The sequence below is a fragment of the Pezoporus occidentalis genome, unplaced genomic scaffold (genome assembly GCF_034315485.1).
Source record: "Pezoporus occidentalis ecotype Australia unplaced genomic scaffold, CSIRO_AGI_Poc_V1 ctg226, whole genome shotgun sequence".
Taxonomy (NCBI): domain Eukaryota; kingdom Metazoa; phylum Chordata; class Aves; order Psittaciformes; family Psittacidae; genus Pezoporus; species Pezoporus occidentalis.
The window spans coordinates 516150-528145 of NW_026914138.1; the positions used below are offsets into that span (position 1 = coordinate 516150).

At 56.3% G+C, this 11996-nt stretch overlaps 1 protein-coding gene across 1 annotated transcript; it reads right to left on the minus strand.

Moving 5' to 3' along the window:
- Positions 1–3826: 3826 nt before the first annotated feature.
- On the minus strand, positions 3827–10772 carry PROM2 (prominin 2). The gene is made up of 23 exons (XM_062620978.1): positions 10244–10772; positions 10012–10061; positions 9726–9928; positions 9504–9624; positions 9243–9306; positions 9064–9153; positions 8764–8963; positions 8606–8680; positions 8455–8518; positions 8188–8347; positions 7924–8076; positions 7464–7587; positions 6705–6796; positions 6543–6627; positions 6270–6416; positions 6087–6158; positions 5918–6010; positions 5753–5806; positions 5344–5424; positions 5070–5138; positions 4879–4968; positions 4582–4688; positions 3827–4492 (listed from the first exon to the last, which is right to left on the minus strand). Exons 1-23 carry the CDS (start codon positions 10458–10460, stop codon positions 4429–4431), a joined length of 2475 nt encoding a protein of 824 aa, XP_062476962.1. The 5' UTR covers positions 10461–10772; the 3' UTR covers positions 3827–4428.
- Positions 10773–11996: the final 1224 nt, after the last annotated feature.

Below are 11996 nucleotides of genomic sequence, written 5' to 3' on the forward strand. Positions count from 1 at the left end.
AAGGCCAGGTTGGACACAGGGGCTTGGAGCAAGCTGCTCTAGTGGAAGGGGTCCCTGCCCGTGGCAGGGGTTGGAGCTGGATGAGCTTTAAGCTCCCTTCCAACCTGAACCAGGCTGGGATTCTATGCTTCTAGGTTAAATCTGCACAGAGGGCTTGAATTACAAGGGCAGAAGCCCACAGGCCATCAAGAACAAGACACCGGAGATGCCAAGCACAGCCTGCAAAGCGTTTAAAGACAGAAGAAACTGGTTTATCAGATGATGAACATAAACCTTACTATGTGCCCACATGGGGGAACGACACCGGGGGACAAACCCCAGCTTAGGGAAAAGTGGTTTTGCTCCAGTGATGGGCAAAGAGATTTGGTTTTAATCTCAACAAGAGAGAAACCAGACCCAAAGCTGCATCTGGTTGAACTCAGCTCCATCGTGCCCTTTTGCCAGCAGCTCCAGTCACGCTGGCCTCCTGCTTGTTTTCCAGTGCATTTCTCAGCAAGCCCAGAGGGACTGCGCAGAGAATAATGATCAAAGGGCAGAAACAGGAGGAAATGAGTTTTGCATTCACAGCAGCGGGTCAGGATACGCTGCTTATCCTGAGCTGGGCCAAACTGTTCACACCAGGCTTGGTGCGAGGGGGTTTCCTGCAAGCAAAGCCCCATCCACAGCCATTAAATGCAATGAATAATCAGCACTAATAATACAACAGAGCTGCTTGTTCCGGGGGTGTTTTCTTGTCCATATTCTGGCCTGAAATACCCGTGTTGTCCAAGATGCTGTTGTGGTATCAATAATCCAAGGAGCTTGTCATGTGAAAGCTAAAGGAAGCCAGAGCAAAGCCTCTGGGACTTGACTCCTCACAAAGCTGAGCTTGTTTGGGAGCCTGGTTATTCTGCTAAGGATTCATTAGCTAATCCACTGCTCAAAAAGGAAGGAAAGCTGGCTATAATCATGGCAATTCCTCAGCTGAGATTTAATGGAATAAAGCTGAGAATTGGGGTCTTATGGCTCCCTTATTAATTGCTACAGCTCCCCTGTACAAATAACCTCAAAATGAACGTTTCTAGGGACCGGGGTGGGATTGAGCCCTTCGTGGCAGCTGTTTTGTGTCTGAGCTCTCTGAGCTGTTTCCAGGGGATGATGCGAAAAGCAGATGGCAGAGGTCACGGGTGGTTTTCGGGAGCTAAGAAAGGAGGTCGTGCTCCTTGAAAAATGGGGAGAAGAAGAAAGAAAGGAAATGAAACAACAATAGTAAACCTGGAGCTTATTTTCATTCCACCTCCTTCCATTCAGCTTCAGGAATAGGCTGGTTCTGGCAAAGGCTTTTCCTGTATTTCTCCTTAGTTCCGGGAATAGAGAAGAGCGATTTATGCCTTGAAATAGGTGGTGATGGGGAACCACACCTGGGCTGAGCAGGGCTGCAGCCCCAGCTCTTTGAATTATTGATCTTATGTATATTAATTATATATATGAGTTCTCGGGGCCAGCAGGGAGAGCAGGAGGAGGACGCGCTGAGTGAGCTGTCGCAGGAGTTGGGTTTCAAGCGAGGAGGATTTGAGAAGGGGAATGGTTTAATCAACACCAGTTTAGTTAAGCCCTTAGAAGCGCACAGGCCACAGATGCCACACAAACTGCGACAGGGAAACATGATGGAGGAGATGGTACCCACTTTGTACAGCAGAAAAACACATCCAGGAGCTGGAAATGGGCTCACTTCAGTCTTTAACTCACCAATACAAGTCATCAAGAGGAGGGAAGGTGGGAGAGCCTATGCGAGGGGGTCACTTTGGGGAGGGAGCTGGGGTTGATCATACCCCATGACCTTGCTTTGGGGGAGGAATCTGGCCCCACCTTTCCTATTTTTCCCTTTTTTCCTAAAAAAATCACGTGCCTCCAGTCGGTTTAGGACAATTTTCTGGGTTATTTATTAGTGATTTACTATTAACTCAGAGCTACGACTGCTCACATTTTAATCCATCCAGCCCCCAGACTGGACATAGTGCTGTAATATATATATACACATGTATATGTATACATGTATATATATATACACTGTAATATATATATATATTACAGTGGTGACCAGGTGTATTTATAATACACATCTATTTTGGGGTGAATTCCTCTGTTATTCATGACTTATCTATGTGCTCATCTGTTATTTATTGTGACCCAGCTACAAGAAATAACTTCAGGAAGAAGAGCCAGCTGAATCCAGCTTCTTATCACTGCCTGTTACCATTTCTTAACCAAAAAGGAAATCAGCTTAACAAGTATTATACCATTTATGTTGCTGTATAAAGTAGATACTCGTAGCATCAAGGAATGGGTTGGGTTGGAAAGGAGCTTAAACCCATCCAGTTCCAACCCCTTGCCACAGGCAGGGACACCTTCCACTCGAGCAGGTAGCTCCTAGCCCCGCCAACCATCACATTGCTTCCCGATGGGCTGAGGACACTCCTGGGCATGGTTGTTCCTGCAGACATCCTCCTTTGGGCTTCAGCTCCCCGATTGCCTTTAGCCAAAAGCCTTTGCAATGCTGACCTCTGCAGGGTAAATACCGACTAAAGCAGCTGGCTCCAGGCAGCAAGAACCTCAGCGGTGCATGAAGCAAGAGGGGTTGTGCTTTATTGCTGTGGGTAGCAATAACCTTGTAATGATCGGGGGGGTATCACTTGGAAGGGTGGAATTAGAGAAAATTGGGGTCTAACAAATTGTAGCATTTTTTTTTTAGGGTAAAATAGAGGGGTTTAGGGTAAAATATAGTTTCACAATCTGCTCTCTTAGAGGAGCAATGGAGGGTGGAGTGGAAACACCCCTGTTGCTCCCTGCAGGGATGGGAACTGGATGGCACCATGCAGCTGATAAGCCACATAGCAGCTGTCAAATGGAAAACAGAAGAGAAGATGTGCATGTCTGAGCCAGCAGCTGTGGTGAAACCACTTTCCTTAGGTGAACCTTGCTCATTGTAATATGCATTCACACCTCCATCCCAAAGTTACCCACCTCCAAGGTACAGCCACACCTCACCGAGCGTGGGCCTCATGGTTTTTAACAGTTCTATCTTGAAGTGAAGAGAGGATTTTACACCAATCCATAACAGAATGACTGGAGTCACTGAAACTCCGTCAAGTGCAGTCCTGGTGTCCCCAGCGTGAGGACATGGAGCTGTTGGAGCAAGTCCAGAGGAGGCCACGAGGATGCTCAGGGGCTGCAGCAGCTCCCGTATGGAGCCAGGCTGAGAACACTGGGGCTGGAGAAGTGAAGCTGCGTGGAGAGCTCAGAGCAGCTTCCAGTGTCTGAAGGGGGTTACAAGGATGCTGCAGAGGGGCTCTTCACAGGGACTGGAGGGATAGAACAAGGGGTGATGGGTTCAAACTGAAACAGGGGGAGTTCAGGTTGGAGATAAGGCAGAAGTGATTTATGTGAGGGTGCTGAGGCGCTGGCACAGGGTGCCCAGAGAAGCTGTGGCTGCCCCATCCCTGGCAGTGTTCAAGGCCAGGTTGGACACAGGGGCTTGGAGCAAGCTGCTCCAGTGGAAGGGGTCCCTGCCCATGGCAGGGGTTGGAGCTGGAGGAACTTTAAGCTCCCTTCCAACACAAACCAGTCTGGGATTCTATAAAGGGAATGAAAGAGGGGAGCAGATAGGGAAGACTCCATCTGGGATCAGTCAATGGGCTGAACCTGTCTTCTCCCCCATAGGGATGCCATTGGGCAAGAGCTTCTGTTCACTCAATGACTAACTCACAGTAGCTATTAGTGGTTATAGTCTGGTTGTGCATCTCTTCAAGCTTGGTTTTCCAAAAGGCATCTTATCACCAGCATCTCTGAACCTTATCCTGTCACAGCCCACTGGGCTTCCCTGGGAGGGGGGCAGAGCCATAAACTACCTTCAGTGTACCCCCCACACACACCTTAATCAGCAGGTTTGACCCCACCTCTAATTAAGCACTAATTGACAGCACCCTGCTGTAACCCCCACCTCCAAGGCCTGAATGGTTCTCAATGGGAACAGGAGGAGATAGTGGCCACGATGCAAAGAGTCAGAAGTGGGTTTGACTGGTAAGGACTTTAATGTGCCAGTGTGGGGCAGCGGGCGGGTGTCCTTCCCATGGATCTGCAAGGGGTACACCAGTGGTTACTGGGAGCTGTGGGGGCCTTCCTGGATCATCTGGGAGCATCCCTGATGGGTGCTCAGACCCCGAAGGTGGCCGAGGGGGAGACATCTGAAGGAGACCCCAGAGCATGGAGATGAGTGTCCCGCACCCGGGAAGGATGCTCAGACCCCAAAGGACACCGAGGAAGAGACGTCAGAGTGGACCCAAGCCCTGTGAGACGTCGGAGGGACCTGGAGCTCTGCAGTGCTTGGGCACGGGTTTGATGGGAGCTCCAGGAGCACAGGGAATGCTGCTGCACCCGGCAGGCCCCCGGCTAGAGCTTGAGCGCTGTGACACGGGGGATGTGGAAGGGACAGGTCTCCTCTGACCCTGTAGAGCTGCAGAAGGAGAAGGAGAGATCATCAGGGCATCAAGGAGGAACCCACATCTCCCTCCCTGAAGCTCCCACCCCATGTGCAGTGCTTACATGAGCCGGTTGCGGATGGGTCGGAAGTGTTTGGTGAGCCTGATGGCGAAGATGATGTTGGGGATGAGGAAGAAGGTGCAGCATCCCAGGCTGAACCAGAAAGCGTTCTGCAAGGAGAGAGCATGGGGATCCCTGCTGAGCTGCGTGGGGAATGCTCGTCTCCAGGCTGAACATTCCCAATGTTCTCAGCCTGGCTCCATACGGGAGCTGCTCCAGGCCCTGAGCATCCTCATGGCCTCCTCTGGACTCCACGTCCTTACACTGGGATAACATAAGGATAACACCAGTTATCCTTACCCAGGGGTCAGCGATGCGGTCGCACAGGATCACCCTCCCGTTGTCCAGCGCCGTGGCGAGCGGCTGACACGAAGCCACATCCTCCCTCAGCTGCCAGAGGAAGTGGAGACAAGGGATAATCCCATTCCTGCCTTTGGGAGCTGCATCTCGGCTCAGCGAGGGGCTCCCAGTCCCGAAGGATCAGCACCTACCGTCTGCCCGACCCAGTTCAGGTACTGGGTGAAGTACCGCAGCTCCCTCCTGGTGAAGCAGCCGATCTCCTAGGCAAAGGGAAGGCAGCGTGGAAAGCCGGAATCACGCTTCCCATCCCTGCTCCAACCAGCTCCGGGCTAACACCAGGCTTGGAAACAAGGACTGGAAGCCTCAGGTGTCACTTGACCCCTTGCAGCGCCTCGTTCCCACTCTTTCATTCCAGCCCCAGGGAATTTTGTCCCCCCGTTGAGGGCATATCCAGCCCCTGCTCACCTGCCGGAGGATCTGCTGGGCTTGCACAGGCAGCCGGGCTTCCACCGAGGCTATGGTGGCCAATGTCGTCCTCACCCGCTCCTAGGGAAGCACGGGAAGGGCAAAGCATCCTTCGAGCACCCGGCAGCAGGATGGGTGTCCCGAGGGTGCCTGAAGCAGGGTAAGAACCACAGAGCTTCCAGATGGTTGTGGGATACCGGGGAAAGAGGGACCTGCTCCAAGCAGAGAAAACCCTTGGCAAGAGGGAATGCCATCGGATGCTCCTGTTGGGAATGCTGAAATGCCCTTAGGGCGATTTGCAGATCTAAGCACCAGAGGAGATGATGTTTTCCCTGGCTCTCCCATCACCCGGCACTGGGTTTTTGGGACCCATTGGGCATTTCCAAGCTGGAAGAAACCACGCAAGTACCTGGAGGTGCGGAGCCAAGCGGGACAGGAACTGGACGCTCTCTCCCAGCTTCTCCTGTGGGACAGGGAGGTGAGAAGGGTTCCAAAGCTCCATCACCCCATTGACATGGACACCACCAGGCAGACACCAGCAGCACCATGAGCCACCGACCCAACACGCACTCACCACCAAGGCTTCCTGTGATTGCACCGTGGAGTTCTGCATCTGCCATAGGGCCCGAGCCTCGGCAGCCAGGCGCCCCGCCACCGTGCTGTTCCTCTGTGGGGGGACACAATGGGGTGCGGATGCCCCTATGGGCTTGAAGGCAGCTCCTGATGCCCTCCCCATCACTCACCTGCATTTTCTGCAGCCCCTCGAGGCTCCTCGCCAAGCCAGGGAGGCTGGTCTGCACCACCGGCTTCCTCATCTGCAGGAAGATGGACTTGGTGCCAGATGCAATTCCAACCCTGGAAGCTGGTCCTGGCATGGTTGGGCTGCATCCTGCCCATTGCAGCAAGGACCACGAGCATCCCCTCACCTCCTCCTGGAAGCGCCCGTAGTCCACCTCATCCACACCGCTGCGGGCGAAGGTCTCCAGGTCCTGCCTGCCCTCGCTGCGGAGGAGCCGCACATCACCCAAGCGCGCTGTGAAGTCAGCCAGGCGCTTCTGGAAGTCAGCCGTGTACTGGGGTGGTGGCATGGATGTTATGGAGCTGGGCACGGGAGAGCCAAACCTTCCCCCTGCATCCCCACTAAAGCTCATGCCATCCCCATGGCATCCCCATAAGCTTTGCCTGGACCCAACCCTCACCTTGGGGGTTTTTAGATGCTCATCCAAGTCGTAAGCCCTGTCGAGCTGCAGCACTTCCCACAGCCCTGCACCGCTCTTGCACTCCCTGGAAGGCAAAGGGATGTGACCCCAAATCAGCCCTCCCGGTGTGGAAGGGCAGAGCGGGGCTCCTGCGGTACCCACCGGTACGTGGTGCTGAGGTTGGAGTCCCGCCTGAGGTTGAGCTGGCGGGTGATGTTCATGGATGGAGGCAGGTTCCCAGGGGTGTCGATGAACTGGGATAAGCAGGAGGAAAAAGAGGGTCATGGTTGTGATTTTGGGGTGTTCTGGCCTCACAGTTGCATGTTGGGGTTACCCCATCCCAGCCAGAGCTGGTCTTGCTGCAGTGATCTCCAGAGCCTCACTGGGTGGTGTTCAGAGGGAAAGCAGAGCACAGCCCCATGTCTCCATGTGTAAAGCCATGGGACAAACTCTGATCCCACTCCCAACTCCTCTCTCAGCCCCATCGCAGCCCAAAGCACCCTCCCAGTCCCCAAGGACCAGGGAACGGGGTCCTGCAGGTAGGAGCATCATCACCTCAAGTGAATGAACAGCACAAGGGCAATTTCCTGCTGCTGATGCAAATCCAAGGTCCTAATCCTAACCTTAATCTGCTGGGTGCGGTGGGGCTTTTCTGAATGGGTTTAAGAGGGAGGACACAGAGCATTTGGAGGCATTTTGGGGCATGCAAACAGAGATCTATGGGGTAATGGGTGGATCATAGAATCATGGAATGGTTTGGGTTGGAAGGGAACTTAAAGCTCATCCAGTCCCAACCCCCTGCAACGGATGGGGACACCAGGGAGGAGCTTCTTCCTTACCTCCAACCTGGACCTCCCCTGTTTGAGTTTGAACCCATCACCCCTTGTCCTCTCTCTAGGACACTCATGCATGGCCACCCACCTTATAAATCTCCTGGTTGACCCAGTTCCTGCAAACCAGCGTCTGAATGTTGCCCCCAACCAGGAAGGTGGCGAAAACCAGGAGGACGAGGAGCCAGGAGAACAGGAAAGCCAGGCCCACGCCGCTGAAAGAGGGAGAGGAGGCGCCAGCGGCTGCTTTACAGACCCAAGAGGGCAGAAAGGCTTGTGGGGACCTGCCGGAAGCCCCACGGCTCCTTCCCGCGCCCGGGCACGCCGGGTTGCTTGGGAAGGGGTGTGCCGGGCAGCGGGAACGGGGCGCGGGAGCTGCCAGATCCCAGGGAGGAGCCGCTGCTCCCAAACCTGCCGGCACAGGCGGTGGCTTCAAACGCCTTTCGGCTCAGCCTGTCCCTCCCTTGGCTTTGCCCTCTCTGTATTTTAAGGGGGTGAGATGCCAAGATGCCAACAGCCCCCCCCTCCCCAGCACCCAGGTTGATGCTTACACCAGGAGGAATTTGGCACCAGCTTCTCCTCGGCACTCGTAGTCGCTCGGGTCCTCCCGCTTGGAGAGCCCGTACGCACCCAGCGCCATCCCCGCCACGTTGCAGGCGAGGATGAGGAGGATGATGGAGCACAGCACCGTGCCCGCGATCCACCTGCAGGACAGAGCAGCCTCGAGATGTGGGGCTGGGGGACCAGTTGGGGTTTGGGGTAGGGGTCAGCACCCATCACTGCTGCACCCGTCCATGCCCCCCCTCCAGTGTCACCTGTACTGCTCAAAGCGCTGCACCTCCCGGAGGTACGGCTGGCTCCGGTCCTCTGCCTTCATCAGCGCTTCGCTCACGGGCCGGGTGTAGTCATGGAGGGGGAAGCTGTCAGCGATGGACTGGACCTTCTCTGTCGTGCGGGCCATCTCATCCCGCAGATCTGTGGGGACAAGGCCATGCAAGGGATGGATGGTCCCCAGATCCACCCATTATGGGATTATTCACCCCATAGAGGGTGTCCCTGCTCAGTCCACCCATGCCACTCACCTTGGATGACCTGCGCCATGCGCTCCACAGCCAGCTCCGGGATGGAGTTGAAGGTGCCGTTGCCCTGTGAGGAAAGAATGGATGCTGAGTGACTTGGACGGGGCTGCCCGTCCAATGAGGACCCCCTTGCTTCACTATAACCCCCCCAAACCTGGCGAATCATCTCCGCAAAGTCACTTCGGGGCAGCCCAGCCAGCGCCTTCAGAACCTTCTCCACCGACGGCACCTTGGAATGGGAGAAGCAACCATGAATCCCGGCGCTTGCCGGAGCAGTGCTGTTGGTGGGTGACCAGCACCGTGTCCCAGCACCTTGCCATAGTCAGCGCCCAGCTCCAGGCTCTGTGCTCTGCCCAGGACGCTGGCGCAGGAGGTGCAGCGCGGGTCATCCAACAACGCGACCACGCGGCGCCGCCGCTCCCGCAGCACCGGGTCCAGCTCATCCCGTGCCGCCGCCAGCGCCCGCGCCGTCTGCTCCAGGATCTGTAAATGGTGCAGCGAGGTCTGTAGGTCTTAAAGAGAAAGCCCAGGGCTAGGTCACGCTGCTCTGCTCGGCGACCTCAGGCGAGGCTTTGGCACCGACCCCAAGGGAGCACCACGCTCGCCCGGTACCTCCAGCCCTGTCCTGCAGCTCCGCCAGCGCCGCGTAGGTCATCGCCTTCAGTTGTGTGTGGATGGAGAGCCCCACGCTCCGGCTGAGCCCTGCAAGGCAATGGGCACCCTGTGAGCATCTCATCCCGGTTGGGAGCTGGCAGTGGGACCTGTCAGTGCTCGGCGCAGCGCTTGCTTACCGCCCAGGTCGGAGGTTATCTGCTGTCGGGGCACCTCGAACTGATCCACCACCATCTGCACCCCCTGCCAGCAGAGATGAACCGGTCGGCCAACGGGGAGCAGCCACAGGGAGGGGAGGAAGCCCAATGTTTCCATTCAAAATGCATTCATAATGCAGCCATGCCACCTCCTTTCACCTCCCACACTATTCCAGGAGGGAAACGCAGCCATCCCTGGGCTGCGCCCCATGCCAGGGTGGAGAAAGCCACTTGGGGACCTACCTGGGGGACCTTGGCGATGTGCTGCCGCAGTGTGCGCAGGGTGCTTGGCACAGCCCCAAGCCCCGGCTCCATCTGCACCTTCACCCTCTGGCTGGTGACAAAGGCACAGATGACGCTGGCCCTGCCGGGGATGAGCAAGAGGTGATGGAGCTGCTCCTCCCGGACCCATAGGATGGGGTTTAGGGTGGGGGTGGAGGGATGTGGGGTGCTGTGGGGACTCACAGGATGATGAGGGAGGTGAGGGACAGGCAGCCCAGCAGGCAGTGCCGGCGGCAGCCCAGGGAGCGCCGATGGGCGCGCAGGCGGCCCCCGCACCGTCGCCGGCTCCTGCAGTAGCAGAAGCACATCCCTGCCATCGGCACGGCCACGGTGAAGAGCAGAGCCACCGCGGCGCAGATAACGTAGCCCAGTTCATACTGCACCACCTGCGTGATGGGAGAGCCCGCTCAGCACCGGTACCGGCTGGGTACCATTCCCATGGGATCTGTACCCCAACATCCCAGCTCACCTGCGATGTCTGCACCGAACTGGGGTTGTTCAGGGCTGCCCTGAGCAGCTCTGCAAGAGAAATCATGGCACCGGTAAGAGGTCCAACCCCATGCACCCCCAACCCTCCGAGGGTGATGAAGGCACCATCCTCCTCCTCCATTGGAAAAGACCTTTAAGCTCATCAGCTCCATGAATTGGCTCAGCCCCCCCATCCGGAGCAGATCCATGCGGATCCCGGCTCTGTGTCTCACCTGTGGGCAGCGGGTTCTGCTGGATGAGGTCCAGGCAGCGCCGCACGAGGCCGTAGAGGGGATCGAGCGAGCTGGGTACCCGGTGCAGCGCCGGCACCCGAATCTCAGCGTGGGTATCAGTGAAGCGGAGGACACCGCCGGGGCCGGCGTTGTGGCATTGCTGGCTACCAGCAGGACGCAGCAGTGCCCAAGCCAGCAGCAACCCGGTTGCGCGCATGGCGAGGAGAGAGCCGGAGGGGCTCCGTCAGCCTGCGAGCGGGCAGAAGGGCATTCCCGGCCCCGGATACCCGCTCCGGCTCGGTGTGCTGCTCCGGGAAACCTGCCTGACGGGTCAAAGCCCAGACGCTGCCGTGGCTTGTTCTCTTGACGGGCTCCCCGGGGCGGCTGCGTTGGAGGCGTCTCCCAAACTATCCCAGGCTTGTTTCACAACCCCCTGCATCCCTGAGTCACCGCCGCGGGGTCCCCGTGGTCCAGGTTGTTCCCAAAGCCTCATCGGGGTTTTGGTGGCTGCGAACCCCCCCTGTCTTCAGGCTGGGTGGGTGCTGATCCCAACACAGCCACCTTCGGGGCTGGGATTTGGGCATCACTTAGGTGGGAAAGCCCTTAATGGTGGATCTACAGACTGGGGTGCCCATGGGGCAGAATCGCCCTTTGCAAAAGCATCCTAGGATCTGGGGTAGCAACGGGAAGGGAAAAGGAAAACAAGGGGGAACACATGGAAAGGGCCAGTGAGTCCCGGCCGGTGATCCTGCTCCATAGCCACGCATGAGATGAGTTTTCCAGGCTCAGCCCGTCCCTGCCTCGCACCCCGAGGCGGCCAAGGCTCCTTCCCAGGGCCAGATCCTGCTCGCCAGCATGGGCCAAGCAGTAATTACAGGGCTGAGCTGGAAAGGAAGGAGGTTGAACCTGATCTCCCCAGTGCGGGGGGAGCAGCCCCGTGTGCCCAGACGGCCACAGGGCACACTAAGAGCAGGGCCCCCGCTTGGCCGGTGAGTCGAGCCGGCCCTTCCCCATCACCGGCTGCTGTTGCTTCCCTCCTCCCAGCACTGATGCTAATCCAGTGGTTTCCCTCCCTCTGGAAAAGGGGGGTTTCTGCCAGAGTTTTTCCAGGCTGGGCACAGGGAGGTGCTCCCCAACACCCGCTTGGGAGTGAGATGCTGTGGGCTGGAAAATCCTGCCCAGGCTTGGCTGAGTCCCTGCCCTGGGATAAAGCTCCCAGGGCCAGCGATGTGTGGAGTCTGGGGGGTGATGGTGTGCACAGTGCATACATATATGTGTATGTATGTATATATGTATGTATATGCATGTGTATACATATATGTATGTGTATATGCATATGTATGTATACATGTGTGTGTATGTATATGTATGTGTATATATGCATATGTATGTATAGATGTATGTGTATATATGCATATGTATGTATATATGTATGTATATGTATGTGTGTATGTATATGTATGTGTATATATGCATATGTATGTATATATATGTGTGTATGCATACGTATGTATATATTTGTATGCATATGTGTCTGCATATGGGAAAGCAGCCCCAGCTGCTCACACTGGTACTGGCGTGCCACTGATGCTAGTGGTGCCAGCAATGCTGATGCCAGTGAGTGCAGTCACTGATGCCAGTACCAGTGATGCTGATACTGGTGATGCCAGCGATGCTGATGCCAGTGAGTGCAGTCAGTGATGCCAGTACCAGTGATGCTGATACCGGTGATGCCAGCGATGCCGATGCCAGT